The sequence below is a fragment of the Aythya fuligula genome, chromosome 11 (assembly GCF_009819795.1).
Source record: "Aythya fuligula isolate bAytFul2 chromosome 11, bAytFul2.pri, whole genome shotgun sequence".
NCBI lineage: Eukaryota > Metazoa > Chordata > Aves > Anseriformes > Anatidae > Aythya > Aythya fuligula.
This window is the reverse complement of record NC_045569.1, coordinates 17,981,258-17,997,009: the sequence shown is the minus strand read 5'-3', so window position 1 is coordinate 17,997,009 and position 15,752 is coordinate 17,981,258. Positions and strand designations below refer to the sequence as shown.

The window sequence follows — 15,752 nt, the reverse complement described above, 5'->3', positions numbered from 1 at the left end:
TGGTAACTTACTGTTTTTACGAATCACTAAAAGGAATGAAGGGCTGTTTTTCCCTAATCTTTGTTGCAATGCTGTATCTACTGTAAAGAACACAGCAACAACCCAGTGAAATCACACCTCATCTGGCTTTGTTTTATTAGCTTTGCTAGTGTTCCTGACAGAATGCTATTTAACACTCTGTTATGAAGATTAATGCTACCAATATAATTGAGAACAATTCATCAGAACTTACTATTTGGTTCTATTTTTCAATTGCTGAATATCAGTGGCATTTTCAAACTTGAGTATACATTTTATAAAGTCATCTTTAAAACCCTCACAATCTGTTTAAATAAAACTAAGAAAACATGCACAAAAGCCCTTTTCAGGAAATGTTATGTTTAGGAAACGCTCAATGCAGTAGATTAGCTGGGCAAACTCTCCCGTGTAAGTGAAAGATTAATCTTGCTTGGACTGGTAACACGTAAGCTGTATGACATCCAGCCACGTTGACAGTGACAGCACCTGAACAGACAGGAGTAGTTATGATAGAAGTGATGGCAAATGTATACATCAGTGGCACTCTACCAGCAAAACAAAGACCAGACATCCCCGGATTCTCCGATTTAAAAGTAGCTACAGGAGTATTATTTCTAAATATGCAAAATTTTCACAGACTCAAAACAAAATGCGCTTAGTGATGATGCTCAGTACCAAATTTCGTGTAAACTTCAGGGGATATTTAATGCAGCTTTTCTATGCAGTCGATACCAGTTCCTAATCAAATGTGGTAGACTTGAAATCAACTCTTTAGTAATGTAAATTATCCTTTTGAAAGTAGTCTTTTTTGGAACCTTTTTAAGTTAATGTGTGAAGTTTTGCAGCAAATGTGTCACTTTTTCTTTGAACAAGTCTTTCTTTCATGGTACAGCACCATAAGGTAAATTATCTTTGAGGAACATAAAGCACACTCAAGTCACTCCTTTCTTTTGAATGTAGGACATCTTAAAATTGATAGAAATTTTACTGGCCTTGGGTCATAACGTTTAACAGGTTTATCTAATTTCATTCCAGAGCATTTAAATAGCCTTTTTTTCTTAATCACAATCATTCTTTGACTCATTCTACAAAGCTTATAATGCCTAGAGAAGTAGAAGGAAAGGACAGCTAGATTTCTGCAACCACAACTTCAAGGAACCACTACAGAATATTTCTTGAGAATAAGCCATGTGAACGTACAAGCACATGAAAGTCACATTGAAGAACTTTGTTAAAATTCGAGCCAGAAGCTAGTCCTGTTAGACTAAGTTACACATTTTTTTGCTTTATTTTTTGAAATAATGACCTTATATTTTGTCATCTCTACAGATCAGAAAACTCGAATATCCCAGAGCAAGATTAAAAATAAAAACAATGAAAAAAAATTTAAAAATCATTGTCATCTTATCTGGAAAGATAGATGGGAGATGGAAGAAGATGAATCTGTTACTTCTGCTTATCAAAGTATTTAGAAGGCAAAAAAATAATTCAAAATCTGCCTATGGCCAACTCTTTCTGACTTTGTGTCACATTTACTTTGAATAAATTTTGCCTTTTTATTATAAACTAGAAAGACCAACATTTGTTATCTACTGTCACAGTGAGGTGGAACTGCATAGGCAAAGCTACTGGACACATGTCTTTGCAGAAAAAGTATGAGGCTCCTTGGCTAAAAAGACAGAAGAAAGGCTGGAATACTTCATGTTCTCTAAAACCAGAAGAAACCTCATTTCATCATAATGACATTTGTCATTAGCATTTTATGTTTTCTTGAAGAAATTCAATGTTTTCTTGTTACAACGGCAAACACTGTTATACAAATACTTTTTTTCCCCCCTGCAGAAACATTTTTCAGGACTTTTCTTTACCTCAAGTCCATACAGCATCTTATTTTTTAAGTATAAAACGCACCTGGCACAATGAAGTACAACAGCAATCCCTGCCTCCTCTTTAAATCCAAGTTGTACCATGCTTCAGCTCTAAGACCTGAATAAACCTAGAGCAGATCACTGTGCAAATTAAGTTCAAATGGATTTTGTCATTGCTCTAATCCCTCACACATTTGTACTTACCTGCAGGTAAATATTTCAGCTGGTTGTTAGCCAAGCGAAGATGACGTAAAGATCTCAGGCGACCAATCTCTGGACACACAATTTCGAGGGCATTATCACTTAGGTCCAGAAACTGCAGTTTAACGAGGGAGCCAATGGCTTGTGAGAGAACAGATTAAAACGTGAATGTGACCCAACAGTAATGTTAACATCTTAATAGGACTACGAGGGGATAAAAAGCCACAGCACCTAACACGTAAGTCTGAGCAGATTTTGATGCATTAAAGCCAGTCTGACAACTGAATGACATAGTTGGTGGAAATGCTCACCTATCTAACAGTAGTGATGGCAATGAGATGGGGAGAAAGAAAGAAAAGGATGTACACAGAATATTTCCAATTCTAGATTTTCCTCAGATGATTCTGCTCTGAAATATTTTTCCATTCCTTGGCTTTGAGTCTACCCAATATAGAAATTCAGACAGAGCTGAAAGTACTTTCCTGAGGATAGACACAGAACTCTACTGTTAGTGCAAGGAAGGAAAACCAGTACAAATCCTCAGTACTTCAGGTTTCAAAACCTAAAGCAGCAGATTATTCTGGATGGTAACCAGCTCAAAGCAGAAGATGCTCTGGATTTTAATTTCTGTAGATAAGTGCCATTAGCCTTTTCAGTTTCTTCAATTAGAACTGAAGCAAATAGCCTTTAAATGCTTTTGATAATTCATTAAAAGAATGTAATAAAATGTAAACAAGGATATTATCAAGTAAGGGCTACACTGGTATGCTTTGTACAAAAAATCTTTAATGTTTTATGGGAAAATAAAGGAAAAATAGGCCTCATCAAAGAAGAAAAATGAATATTTCATGATTCCTGCCACTTACTGTGTGAGCTGGTAGATTACTTACCTTCAGGTACAACAACTATGTTATTTGAATGAAGGTACCTGGGGGGAGGAGAAAAAAGCAGAGGATACCACCTGTTACCCTCAAGGACTTCTGCTACATAATCAGTTTTTAAAATATCCAATTTCAGACTTAAAGAGCACCCTCGAAACCTCTCTATAACCACAAAAGCTGTGGAAACTGTATAAATACTTGGCAGTTGCCAGTTGAAGTTTCACTTAGACTATTAAATGATTAACATAAAAATAAAGCAATAACAATTATTTAAAATAAAACATTCACGGTTAGAATAATGGGCTTAAGTTTTGAGAGTCATAAGAAAACAAGAAAAATAAAGCACAAAGAATAACCAAAATGGACCATACCATGAATCACCAGGTTATCCCACACCAAAAACAGGTTAAAACAACAAAAAAAACTCAAACCCACACAAGAAATACCAATTACACACATTGCTCCCTGTACATGAAAAAAATCTTGCACCATGATTGATTGCCTGAAGAAACACACATAATCAATTCACCTCAATTGGTTATTTCAAATCTAGATGACAATTTTCCAGATAAAAGCCTAATATTACCATTGTCACTTAGGTAGCTACTGAGGGTGACCAGATCTCTCATTAAGAATATTCAGCACCCTCTGCTGGAACTCTTCCAGCACTACTAGTAATTTTTAAACTATTTTATGTGATTTTATATATTTTAGTTTTCATATCTAAAATCATCATTGCTGCAAACAAATGAATGGGTCCTGTAGAAAAGAACAGCAACAATTTTCAAGTATTGAAATATTTTTGAAGAAATACTGAATATTCAGTGCTGAGTTGCTTAAGGCACACAAAGTGGTTTGTTTGCACAGCACATTTTTTTCCATTCTATTCAAACAGCATTTCCAAGAGCAGGAGCTTGTCTTTTCAGTGAGGTAGAGGCAGAACAAGGAAAAAGAAGTACGAACACCTAAACTGCATGTTACACCTGAGCCTTCTTTTTCTTTAAAGATTGCAGACATTCAAAGTTTCCTAGAAATGTAGGAAACACGGGGACAGCTGATATGTTTGTTTGGAGAAATCCTTACGTATAACCTCAGGATGAGAATTCTCCTACTCATTTCAGCTGCAGGTCCTGAAAATACTTGTGACTATTTCACTCAGGCAAGTTAAAAGATGTATATGATGAGGATTTACAAGTAACCCAGAGTGACAGACACAATACACATAGAAACAAACAGTAGTGAAGTTCTTAAGCTGACTGATGTGAAATTGACACGTACTGTTAGAGCTACGCAAATCATGGGCTCACTACAGTTCTCTGTAGGCCACTATAATGCATGGGATAACGGTCGTACACCTAAGCTTGCTGAACCCCAAATTATTAGGTCAGACTCCTACAGTTCAGTGTTTGTAAGAGATTATTTTAAGCCGTAATTTACACAGGCTTTGGCTAAAGGCTTCATCAGATAACATGGAGATTTCCTGATGCCCTGTGGCAAATCATTAAACACTAATCATATCAAGTACAAAAATATTTATTTTACTGCTTCAGAGCATAAACATACTCATAAGGCTCAGGCATGATGAGACAAGACTGTTTCTTAAGCAAGTTGGAGACTGCAGTGACCTACAAAACTGCTCAATTACGGTCGTGTGTACCAGAAAGGTGTGGTTTCAAGGGCCAAATTATGATGACAAGATCAGACACCTGAATGCATCAGCCTACTCAGATATACACCTCCACCTCTTTGGAGCTTTCCCTTAAATAAACAGAATCAATGGTCCCTCAATTACTAACTCAAAGCAAACCAAATGAGTTATAAGGGGGTGTCCCTTTTAACCTCCCAAAGCTATTATGCAAAGAAATCAGAGCCTGACAAGAAAAAAAAGTGGGAGGGAACAAATCGTTGGCTCAGGACTTACAACTTCAAATTAATTGCCAAAATAAAACAGTTCATATGACATCCATTCTTTGGACAGGATTGGATAAACTATTCTGCCTACAGCCATCATTATTAAGTAGTTACTACCCCCGCTTGCTCATTTATGCTCCTATTTGACAAAGTCTGACTAGGTTCCAATATACGAAGAGTCTACAATCAGCAAATCAAGAATGATAATATCCATAGTAGCTGGAAATCAGCAACTAGGGGTGTGCTGGAGGCAGTAACTTGTTGCTCTGTCGCTGTCGCAAGCCCACGGCCATTGCTTTTGGAGGTTCAGTGCTTTGTCAGGGTGACAACAGTCTGCACGGGATCTGTGGGTAAGCTTTTTTCTTCCCTTAATAGCTTAGACATTTGCATAACAAATCCTGTTATACAGTAAACTAGAAATTATCAAAAAAATACATGACTGAATAGATCTGGATGTACCCATTAAAAAAAAAAAAAGAAAGAAAACCAACACAAAATGACCCTTTCTTTCCCTCCAAGAAAATCCTTCACACTTAAGAGACAGGTTATGTACAAGCAATACATTATGAAATTATGTTAAGATAAGATGGATCAGCATAATAAAAATATATTAGAAGTCCTACACAAACTCACAATTCCACGAGGTTTGGAAGCTTCTGTGCAAGGTTTTCTGGCTGAAAAAGAGTTAGAGATTTTTTAGGTTTTAAAACAAAGAACAGACATATTGAGTACCCAACTCATTTTAATAACGACTCTAAAACATGTTAGCAGCTAGTCAGAGGAAAGCTGCAACGAGGAGTTGGCATACAATACCCTATCTCCACACCCCCACATACTCTCCATCAGTGCAATCTGGGATATATCAAGGGCGAGCGATTCATTCCTGAAACTGAACTACAGCCTGGAGGTGAAATTCACATGCCCTCAAGCAAATGGTAGGCAGGCTTCTGGGGCTGAAAAGATGGAACATAAAACCTCACTTTTGAAAATATATTAAAATGAATTAGTTGAGGCTGAGAGACTGATAAAAAGCTGTAAAGCTTTACAAACTAAGCGGAACAGGAACTATACAAGATATCTAACCGTAATGTATTTTGTTTTGTAAGGCTGACAAACTTGTGTAGCTTAATCAATAACCACCAAACCAGAAGTGCTGAATCCAATGAAACAGATTTCCATATTGACATGTTAAAATGCATATCGTTTTCTAACTGCTGATGCCTAGCTGCAGTTCTGCTCCCTGATGGCTCTAATAACCAGGAACATCTACCACAAAATGGGCTTGCCAAGTTCCAAATGTCATGTTGGTAATGGCACTTAACGTTACCCAAGGTTAAGACAGTTTCATTGCTTAAAAAAATGCACATCAAACAGATTTTATCTGAACAAGACCACTTTTTACATTATCCATATACGCACAAACTTTAAGAGGCTTGATCACATGGTCAGCTTCCTTTTAGAGAGACCCAGCAACTTGCACTGTCATGTAAATTTAATCTGTATTATTACCTAAAATACTTAACATTGTATTTATAAATTTATTATGAAGAAACGCCAGCCTGAAAAACTAATGACATGATATTCTTACATAACCGAAATGCCACATCCTTGATCTAAGGACAAAAAATGATTTATTTTTAACTGAGGAGCCACAAATGTTGGCTCCATAATAAATATATCAGTTGGTATCAAGACTCAAGAAACAAGCTACAACTAATCAGCTGTTGCCACCTACTGGCACGTTGGCTGCAGTACACATCGTCAGCACAACTTGGTACAGCTTAATCTGAGCAAAACATACAAGGCTGCAACATGCTTCAGCACAAAAATGAAGCAAAACTTGAACTTAAAAATGAAGGAATATGAAAAAACGCTCTTTCATTCTAAGCCCTTTATTAGAATAAGACCACTAATCTGAAATACAAACTATTTTCACCTGGTACATGAACTTTATAGTTTTATTTTTAACTGCTTCATTCTCTAAGACAGAGAAACTCAAGAGAAACAATTTGACAGTTTGGGAAATCTATCACAGAAATTCTGCTCATCTTCTACAGTACGGCAAAACCAACTGCTCTAAGTCAAATCATTCAATACGACACCCCACAACAACATTAAGATGAAAACGAACTATTCACGATCTGTCCGTCTACTGAGGAGTAAAAGTCAGCGACATGCAGACTGCCGTCTGTCGGTGACACAACAACAAATAACGATGATAAATGAATAATCACTTCTGCCACCACTTTAGGGAAGCTTGCCTCACCCTCGCAGGATATTTTTCAGCAAGTGAACCTGCTGATTCACCTCAACAGGACAGCATTGCGCTTTCTGAGTCAGTAAATTAAGACCAAGTGTTGTTTGATACAGCTACATCATGCTTCTGACAGGGCCACGAAGGCAAACTTATTTCCTTGTTATAGATGAGGAAATAGGATCACTGGAAGGGTAATGGTATCAGTCAAACGTTAAAAGAGGAGTAGCAATAAGACTTGACGTGGGGATGCAGGTGTGCTGTACAGCTTTCTGATCCACTACATCAGTCCTCTCATTTCCATCTTGCCAATGAAAACAAAAAGTAATTCCTAGGCAAGGTGTATGCAAATTTTGACAGCGTAACTACTCCAGACATTTTCATCCAAACCATCTTTCAAGGACTGGAGTCATTTTAGAAGAGAAAAGAGAAGCAAAGCTTTCTTTAGTCAATGTTTTTCAACTCCCAATCAGCTGTTAGAAGAACAGTGACAGAAGGAAGCACAACCTCCAAAAAATACAGCGAAGGTTTTGTTTTGATGATTGCTCATAACCTACACAGAAGTATTTATTGATAAGCTAATGCTTATCTCACACAAACTGAGAAGCACAAGGCTGGAAGAGACATTACAGCTACACTTCTGAGACAGGATTGCCCTTCAAAGAAATTGGTACATTTTCTCTTTCTAAAGTCTCCAGTGAGAGGAATACTGCTTCCCTCAAAAATCTATTACAGTCTGCAGCTCTTCTGAAATGAGATTTTTTTTTCCCCTCCCTGTGTAACCAACTACTACTATACTGAACCTGCGAGTACTACTTTCCTACCAGCAACGGACATAAAATAATACAGTTTCTTCATGAAAGCACTGCTTCATAAAAAACTGATGACCTCTGTTCTCACCCTTCCTCCAATTCCATTTTTAACTCCGTCTTCTCTTTTCACAAGAGGAATTAACCTAAATCTCTCAATCTTCTCCTCATAGGCTCTGTTCTCTAAAAATCCTTAGTTGCTGCTTTCTTGATTCTTTCCAATTTACCTAGGTTCTTCCATAAGTACGAAGCCCCAGACTACAATCCTTGCTCCAGCTCATGCTTTAACAGTGTCCAAGGACGATCTCCTGCTTTTAAGGGAGATTGTGAAACCTTCTATGCACAAAAAGATACCTGCCTTATTTTGTAACATGCTGCTGATTTGATCTATTTTGGTCCACTCCAACTTAACAATCACTGAATTTGAGCATCAGAAGCTGAAACATTTACATCAGGTTAATTTTGAAAGCATTTTTAACCATGACTGCTATATGCCCGTTATATCATTAAGCAGAGGACTTTCCCAAGAAGTGCCAAAATAATTTCCTATAGTACATGCAAGTACAAGTGCCTTTCAGGATGAAGATATGTTATAAAATCTTCAGAATCCTTTCAGCTCCTGCCATATGAAGCAAAACCTTTATTAAGGAATTCTAATGCATCATTGTCAAAGCTTTTTAAAAAAAATACTCCTTAAGGCAAGTACTGGACTTCTTCCAGGAAGCACTGAGAAACATACCATCTTAGTGAATTTTAAGTAGTCAAGCCCTCCAAACCCTGCCCTGGTTATTAAATTAACTACCCTACCACGGAGGAGCCCAAGGAAAAAAAAAAAAAAGAATTACTTTGAAACTTCAGTGCACTGACAGTGCCGAGCTTTGCCTCTCTAGAATTCTACCAGCTCAGAACAGCTCACACTACTAACTACCCCACACTGAATTCCAAGCTCACAGTGTTTGTGAGATTTGTTCAGTTCAAGGAAAAAAAGAACACACTCAAAATCAAGACCACCCCAACCCTTAAATTAACTCTTTATTCTTCCCATCGATGACAGCCCACAGACATAAGGGATCACTGGCACCTTATCAGCAAGCTCTGAATTATACCCAGGGGTTGGCATTGCCTGTAAAAATAAGACACACACCAAGATAAACGTCGTTGAACCCCATGAAGCAATGCAGCCTAGACTGCACAGTATCTAACAGTAAAAAGACCTGACCGCTGACACTGAGCAAGACTTCTCAAAGTCAAAAAAAAATACCCCCAAAAAAAGCAAGTAAGTCTTCACAGAGCTCCAAAAGGCTATAGAGGGAATGGCATAAACTTACATTTATTATACTCTACATCACCCATGCAAGTTAGAACATAATACAACCACATGCTTGTAGTGTGCATCAGATGACATCAACAAGGATCAGACTTGCTAAAAGATCATTATCTTTTTAAATTCTCTATTTTTTTTCTCTGTTCCAAAACCAGAATTTATAAACACACAGACAGTAAACATCACAATAAAGAGGTTGTCGTACCAATGTGGTCAGGGAATTTCTTTTCATATAAAGTCTCTCCAAGTACTGCAGCCCCTCATCCTTCAGTAACTCCAAAGGAAAGTGATGGAGATTTCTGTAATTTAAGAACAAGTTCTTGTGCCTTTCCAGCTTTGCCTCAGAGATTGTTTTACATAGTTCTGATGCCATGACTAATCTTGTTCCAAGCACTGCATCTAGTGCACTGCATCTTCTGAAAACAGGCCCATTTCTAGGAGACAAGAGGAGCAAGAAAGACAGTATCAAGGTTTAAGCCACGCGTTCTTTTGTGGAAATAGTTATTATAGCTGATAGTCTTTCAAAACACACTTGTTCCTATTAATACATAAAGTACCCAGAACCTCCACACCACCAGTTATGCCAGAAGCAAGTTTTTGACTACTTTCTGCATAAAGTCTCAGTATTCAGACCAGCACTAACAAGATCTTAAGACATACATAATCACACAATGCTTCTTTTTTCCCCGGTCATTTACCATTAACCTTTTAGACAGTCTTGTCAAAGCTGACATCACCAAAAACGAAGGAAAAAACCTCTCTCCTAAGCACTACTGACATTCTACATCTATTCTGTAGAGTTAAGAAGAATCCATGTATCTTAAGCAAAATGAACAATTTATCAGAGGACACACGTTTGGATCACTTAAAACAACTCCATGTAGATTTTAAGAAGGACTGACAAAAGGCTATAAAAGTTTGCTAAGCTTCTGCATATAAAACTACCAGGAATATTTATGAGTTGCATTTGACGTTGAAGACGGACAGCAAGCATGACATTTTGAAATAGCATAATGGAAATTCTATAGCAAGAAAATTTAGTAAGAGCTAGATGTGACAGCAGACTTTCAGCTGTCTTAACTAAAATTAAGAACAGAAAGAACAAGGCATCAAGCTCTAACTGATGTCAAAGCCAAAAACCAAAGTACAAATATAAGCTAAAAATTAACCTGTATCTGACACCAGACTTCATTTAGCTTCTTTTGCAGATATAGCCAAAATTCTAGTCATTCTTACATTGTGTAGATTTGGGTAAGAGCAACATTACGTCTTTTCAACTGTCTCAGGACTCAAGAAAACATCATATATCCAGACCATTTATAAATCTAAAGTTGGAGGTTTGCTACAGAGTTGTGCATACAAATTCATTTACATTAAAAAAAAAAAAAAAAAAAAAAAAAGAATTGCAACTGTCTTCCACCAGTAAAGTTTTCCATTTTAGCTTATTCTTTCGCTAAGAAGAGATATCTCATAACACCTATTGGAAGTTTAAGTATAGCCTTTCTTATTGATAACCCTATCTGATTATAAGGTAGCCACTGGAAATAAAACTCAGCTGGAGACTGAGAACCGGACCATCCATGTAGACCAAACTACTTGATCAGTTCCAGTAATTCTCTTGATTCACAGGTAAGTGGCTTTTAGCAATGACCTATGCCCTTCTGAAAGAATACAGCATTTTTTTTTCATTGTGTGACATACATACTACTAACAACTCAGATGTAATATCCTGCACTCCTCTTCTAGTCCTAAACTATCCCCAATTCAGGAAACACTAAGACCAGTTCTGTAAGCAAAGGTCTACCATTTTCAGAATTCTTTTTAAGATTCCAAAGTATTGGGCTAACTTAGGTTAGGCTAAACAGTTTTCATGAGAAGAAAAATCACTGTAACAAACAGTTGCCTCTATCGTCTGTCACTTTCAGGAGACAGCATGCACGTACTGCTGGCCTGTGGCACTAACTATACTAAAGCTCTCTTAGTTCAGCGGGTAGAGGAAACAAACTCCACATCTGTGATCAGCTTTAAAATAACTCAAGAAGGAACATCAGAATTTTTAAGTCTGTGAGCATTTAAGCACTACCTGCTGCTACAGAAGAAACAGTGAAGGAAAGCTCATCCTCCCTGATAAGTATGAAGCAATCCCAGGCACGCTGACCATTTCTGTGGAGATCATGCCTCGCTCCCTGCTTTTTCCATTTAGAAGCATGGCTTTTAGTTTTTATTTCTGTCTTTAAAAGAACAAAATATTAGGTCAGAAAGCACACAGACACCCCACAGCTTTCTGCCTTCCCCAGAGATCACATCTCCATGCTCTGAACTTGCCGAGTTTCCACGAACCCCCTGGACCACGTTTAGCCGTGGACACACAGCTACAGCCCGTGCAAGCCCGGAGATGCCACCACCACACAGCTCTATTTTGGCTGTTACCCCCAAGGAAAACCCTCCTGGCCGCTTCCACCGGCAGCCAACCCTTTTTATTTATTTTTTTGCCTCTAAATCCCCTTCCCGCACAGGCAGCGGGGCAGAGCCCGGCGAAACAGGCGCCACCACAGGGCAGGAGCGGCCGGGCTGAGGCGGGCTGAGGCCGGGCACAGCGAGGGGCCGGGCCCCCGGCCTCGGCCCGGGGAAGGCTTCGCACCCACACCGCGGAGACAGCGCCGAGCCCGCGCTCTCCGGGGGGCCGGCAGCAGCCGGGGCGGGCAGCGGGGGGCCCCCCCGTCCCCACCGCGACGCCCCCTGCCCCGCTCCCCGGCGGCCGGCGGCCACTCACCGGCGGGCGGCGGGCAGCACCTCCGGCCCGCTCCGCTCGGGGCCGCCGCCGGCTCCGAGCACCTGAGGGCGGAGCAGGGCGGGCCGCGGCCGCGCGAGAGCGCTGCGCAACTCTCGCGAGACTTCACCCCGCCGCCCGCTCCCGCCCTGCTCTCCACTCTCAGCCAATCGCAAGGCGTGCCGCTGCGCGGCATCCAATGGGAAGTTCGGTTCTGTCAGGGCTTGGAGGTCTGGCAGTGGCCAATGAGGAGCCGGATCGCCTCAGCGCTTGGCCCGCCTCCTGCTGTGGCGGGGCTGTGAGGGGCAGAGGGATCCTCGTGGGGCAGCTCGGTTCTGCTGCTGGCTGCCTGGCCGAGCTGTTTAACATGCCAATTATCCCTTCCTAACAGTTTTCAAAGGAAAAATATCACTTGCAAGCAAAAGTTGTGGCAAAACTCTGTTTCCCCCCCTAAATTTTGTTACAGCTAATGCTTTTTCTCTGCTGACAGCAGACAAAACCCTTAGACAACGTTCCTATGCCCCCCACCTCACATTGTCCCCATTTTTGCCTCTGATAGTTGGTCCCGATGAAACTGAAGTGGGTCTATGCACTGCTCACCTGGTTTTGGTTTTAAATGCGCATGTAGAGTCACTCCCAATACTTAAGACCTATCCTTAGGAAGGTCTTTTTGTTATGTCAGTGTTCTAATGCCAGCAAATTCCCTAATGTTCAAAATATTAAACATTACTGGGTATTAAAAATTCTTAAATTCTTGTTTGCTGAAGATTAGGTCCATAAACCGTCAAAAAAAATAATCCCAGTTTCTTTCTATTTCCCACAGACTGGTTAACATAAATTTATTATTATTTTTTTTTCTGCTCACAGCAACAAAGGAGCTACAGAGATGAGAGCAATGCTAAAATGTCCTTGGTTCTGCTCTGTCATGAAAACAAATTCAGCTCTCAGAGTGTTTCTGCAGTCATTATAAAACAATTTCCACTGGGATTCAACATAAACTACAGAATCAGTTTGCAATCACTGAAACTATTAAAGATTTTGATGATATATATAAAGTACTGGATTTGTCAATAGTCCGGGGGAGAATTTTAAAACTGACAATTTTAAATCATAGTTTGTAATGTCTCTCTCTCTCTCTCTTTTTTTTTTTTTTTTTTTGTATGTGTGTGTGTTTGTGTGTGTGTGTGTGTGTGTGAGACGGTTCCTTCTAGCGGTATTTTAAAATGTCTTCTCACATTTGACAAAAAAGAGTAACATAGACGAATCCCTCCAGACTGCTTCTCAGTTAGCAGAAGAGTAGTCTTTGTAGGAAAAGATGAACTGTTCTTTGCCAAGACAAACAAACGAACATCCTCACCCACCTCAACTATATTACATTTTCCTCCTATCTGCTAGGAGATCTCACTCTCTCTTCTGCCTTTCCTCCTGTAGCAGTGACTCAGGATTCTCCATTGTCTTGCAGAGCCTGCAATTGTCACACTCACTCATTCTCAGTCTGATTTTTTTTTCCTCAACTGATGTGATCACAGCTCCCAAGCTTGTGTCATCAAATTCTGTGCTGTGCTTCTAAAAAGCGCTGCTCTCTCAGATCTGAAATCTGATCCTTGAAGCTCTGATCCTGCACAGCACAGGTGTAAAGTCTTGCCTGTGTAGTCACAAGTCTAAAAATGATGACCAGAACAGGAGCATTGGAATCTGTTCTTCCATTAAGGAGAATGCTTGCCGCATGGTTGCCAAGTCATTCCCATCCCATGAGTGAGACTAGTGGGAAACCCTTCACTAAGTTGATGGGTACTTTTTCTTTACCACAGTTTAATTCTTAATTTTGTGCTTCTGAGAGCAGGTAAACCAAGGGCTCAAAATTTACATCGTTCCCAGAGGGATGACTGATCTCATCTATGCCTACATAGAGAAGCTATTAAAGCTTGTCTTGAAGTGCAGCAGCTTTATAGAAGTAGATCTATTTAAGCTGTTTGCAGTTGCCAGTGTCATCAGTTGGTTTACTGGAACAAATCCAGTAACTGGAGCAAATCGGCGCAGCTCCTCTGGCGATCCTGTTTTTGCCAAACCTATACAAGCCAAATGTGTTTAGTGTGAATAAAAACGGATGATGATTTGCTATCAGATGTATTACACCAGGTCAGCATTTGAGACTAACAACTTTCAGAAAAGGCAACTCAAAAAGTCTTTCTGTTGTAGTTTTATGCAACTATTTTCTTTTGTTTTGCCATAACAAGGCAGGTAGTACATAAAGAATTTTTTCTTGATTTTTTGGTGATGATTCCTAACTCTCTATCTTGCAGAACTAGGAGGTCCAAAATGTATTACTGAGCTTCTGAACTTGAATTCTAAATATTTTGAGGTTTGGCTTCCGTAATGATCAGTGAGTGTTTCCCACCTAGAACCAAGGATACCACTTATCGTGTGCATTAAATTAGAAACTGCAAGTTTAGAGTAAGATCAAAATACTCACTGAGCAATCAAACAAAGGTCAGCTGTGTCAGCAGGAAACTCTGCTGTGACTGATACATGACAGGAAGGTAGCGTTTCTTCCTTTAATGTTGGATAATTAGCAAATAGTTGACCCTTTGCTCTTTAGTGTGTTAACTGACACTACAAGAGGGGCTTTCTTAGACATCACTATATGCTGGGAGTTTTGATGAAGCAAAAATCCATCCCTAAACACCAGGCTCATGCAGTTACACCTGGTACAGGGGAGGTCCTGTGGGCTGGAGGAATCTTCTAGGCATAGGAACCAACAGAAGAACCCTGTGTTCAGCTGATGTAGTTTCATCCTTCTTCAGCTTCTGCTTGCTGAAGGGTTGGTCTGTAGTAGTGTGTTAGCATAGGACATGCACGAGAGTAAAAAGAAGTAGTAACGCAGCAGACTGTCTGGTACACCTGCCAGATTGTCACTGCTGAGAGCGTTTCAGTTTGCATATTTCTTCCAGTACTTCATACCGATTAATTCTAATTTTGCATTTATTAATTATACTTACTCTTGTTTTCACTTTACAATGTCTTACATAATGCTTTTTCTGTATATACACTATACAGCTTTCATGTACACAATGATACAAAATCTCAGTTGGGAAAACTTTTGAGTTTTTTGCTTAGGATTTTTATTATTATTATTATTATTATTGACATTATGCATGCATTCTTTGATTTTTCAGACATACGAAGAAATAAACTCACCAAAACCTTCTGGGCTTAGTGATGCACAAGTAATTTGCTTTCCAGAAAGTCCTGGCTCCTATTAGATCTTTCCTAATTTCCAGTTAATTTTGATGTAGTGACAAAATCATCCTATTTGAGTAGAACAAAATTACAGTGACTCATCACAGTACTGCTACCTTCAATTCCCCTACCCTTTTAAACTTTGCCTTCTGCAGCAGTACCAAGAACTGGAAGGCAGATGGAGCTCCTGCATGCTAAGTGCCAACATGCCTCTGTTTGATGCGCAGGCATCATCCACCTTTCGGTTAAGTCTCTTTTTTTTCTTGCAGTTTATTTGTTATTGTATTTCTTACAGTTTAACTGGCTCCTTTTTCACTCTGAGTTGTCTCAGTGACACAGAGATTCTAATGAAAAAGCTCAAGTGCCATAATTTGAAAGAAATTCACTTGCATTGCCAGCTATGGTTCAAATCAGCTTTGCTCAAAGTAGAAACTTTGAAAACAGTCTATTTCTAAGATGGGCTGTGCTCATTATTT

The 15,752-nt window shown here is 39.3% G+C and overlaps 1 protein-coding gene across 3 annotated transcripts in view; it reads right to left on the bottom strand.

The window, feature by feature from the left end:
• LRRC28 (leucine rich repeat containing 28) overlaps positions 1 to 12,103 on the bottom strand; it is a 53,477-nt gene extending 41,374 nt beyond the window's left edge. The window contains exons 1-6 of one of the 3 annotated variants that reach the window (XM_032194897.1): positions 12,040 to 12,055; positions 11,350 to 11,497; positions 9,472 to 9,700; positions 5,513 to 5,553; positions 2,978 to 3,015; positions 2,091 to 2,228 (exon numbers count right to left, since the gene is read on the bottom strand). In XM_032194897.1, coding sequence (XP_032050788.1) covers positions 2,091 to 2,228; positions 2,978 to 3,015; positions 5,513 to 5,553; positions 9,472 to 9,639 — 385 coding nt within the window. In that variant the 5' untranslated portion in view covers positions 9,640 to 9,700; positions 11,350 to 11,497; positions 12,040 to 12,055. Of the gene's footprint in view, positions 1 to 2,090; positions 2,229 to 2,977; positions 3,016 to 5,512; positions 5,554 to 9,471; positions 9,701 to 11,349; positions 11,498 to 12,039 lie in introns of those variants that run through there. The other 2 variants (XM_032194896.1, XM_032194898.1) reach the window with 2 other exon arrangements.
• Between the last annotated feature and the right edge of the window lie 3,649 nt (positions 12,104 to 15,752).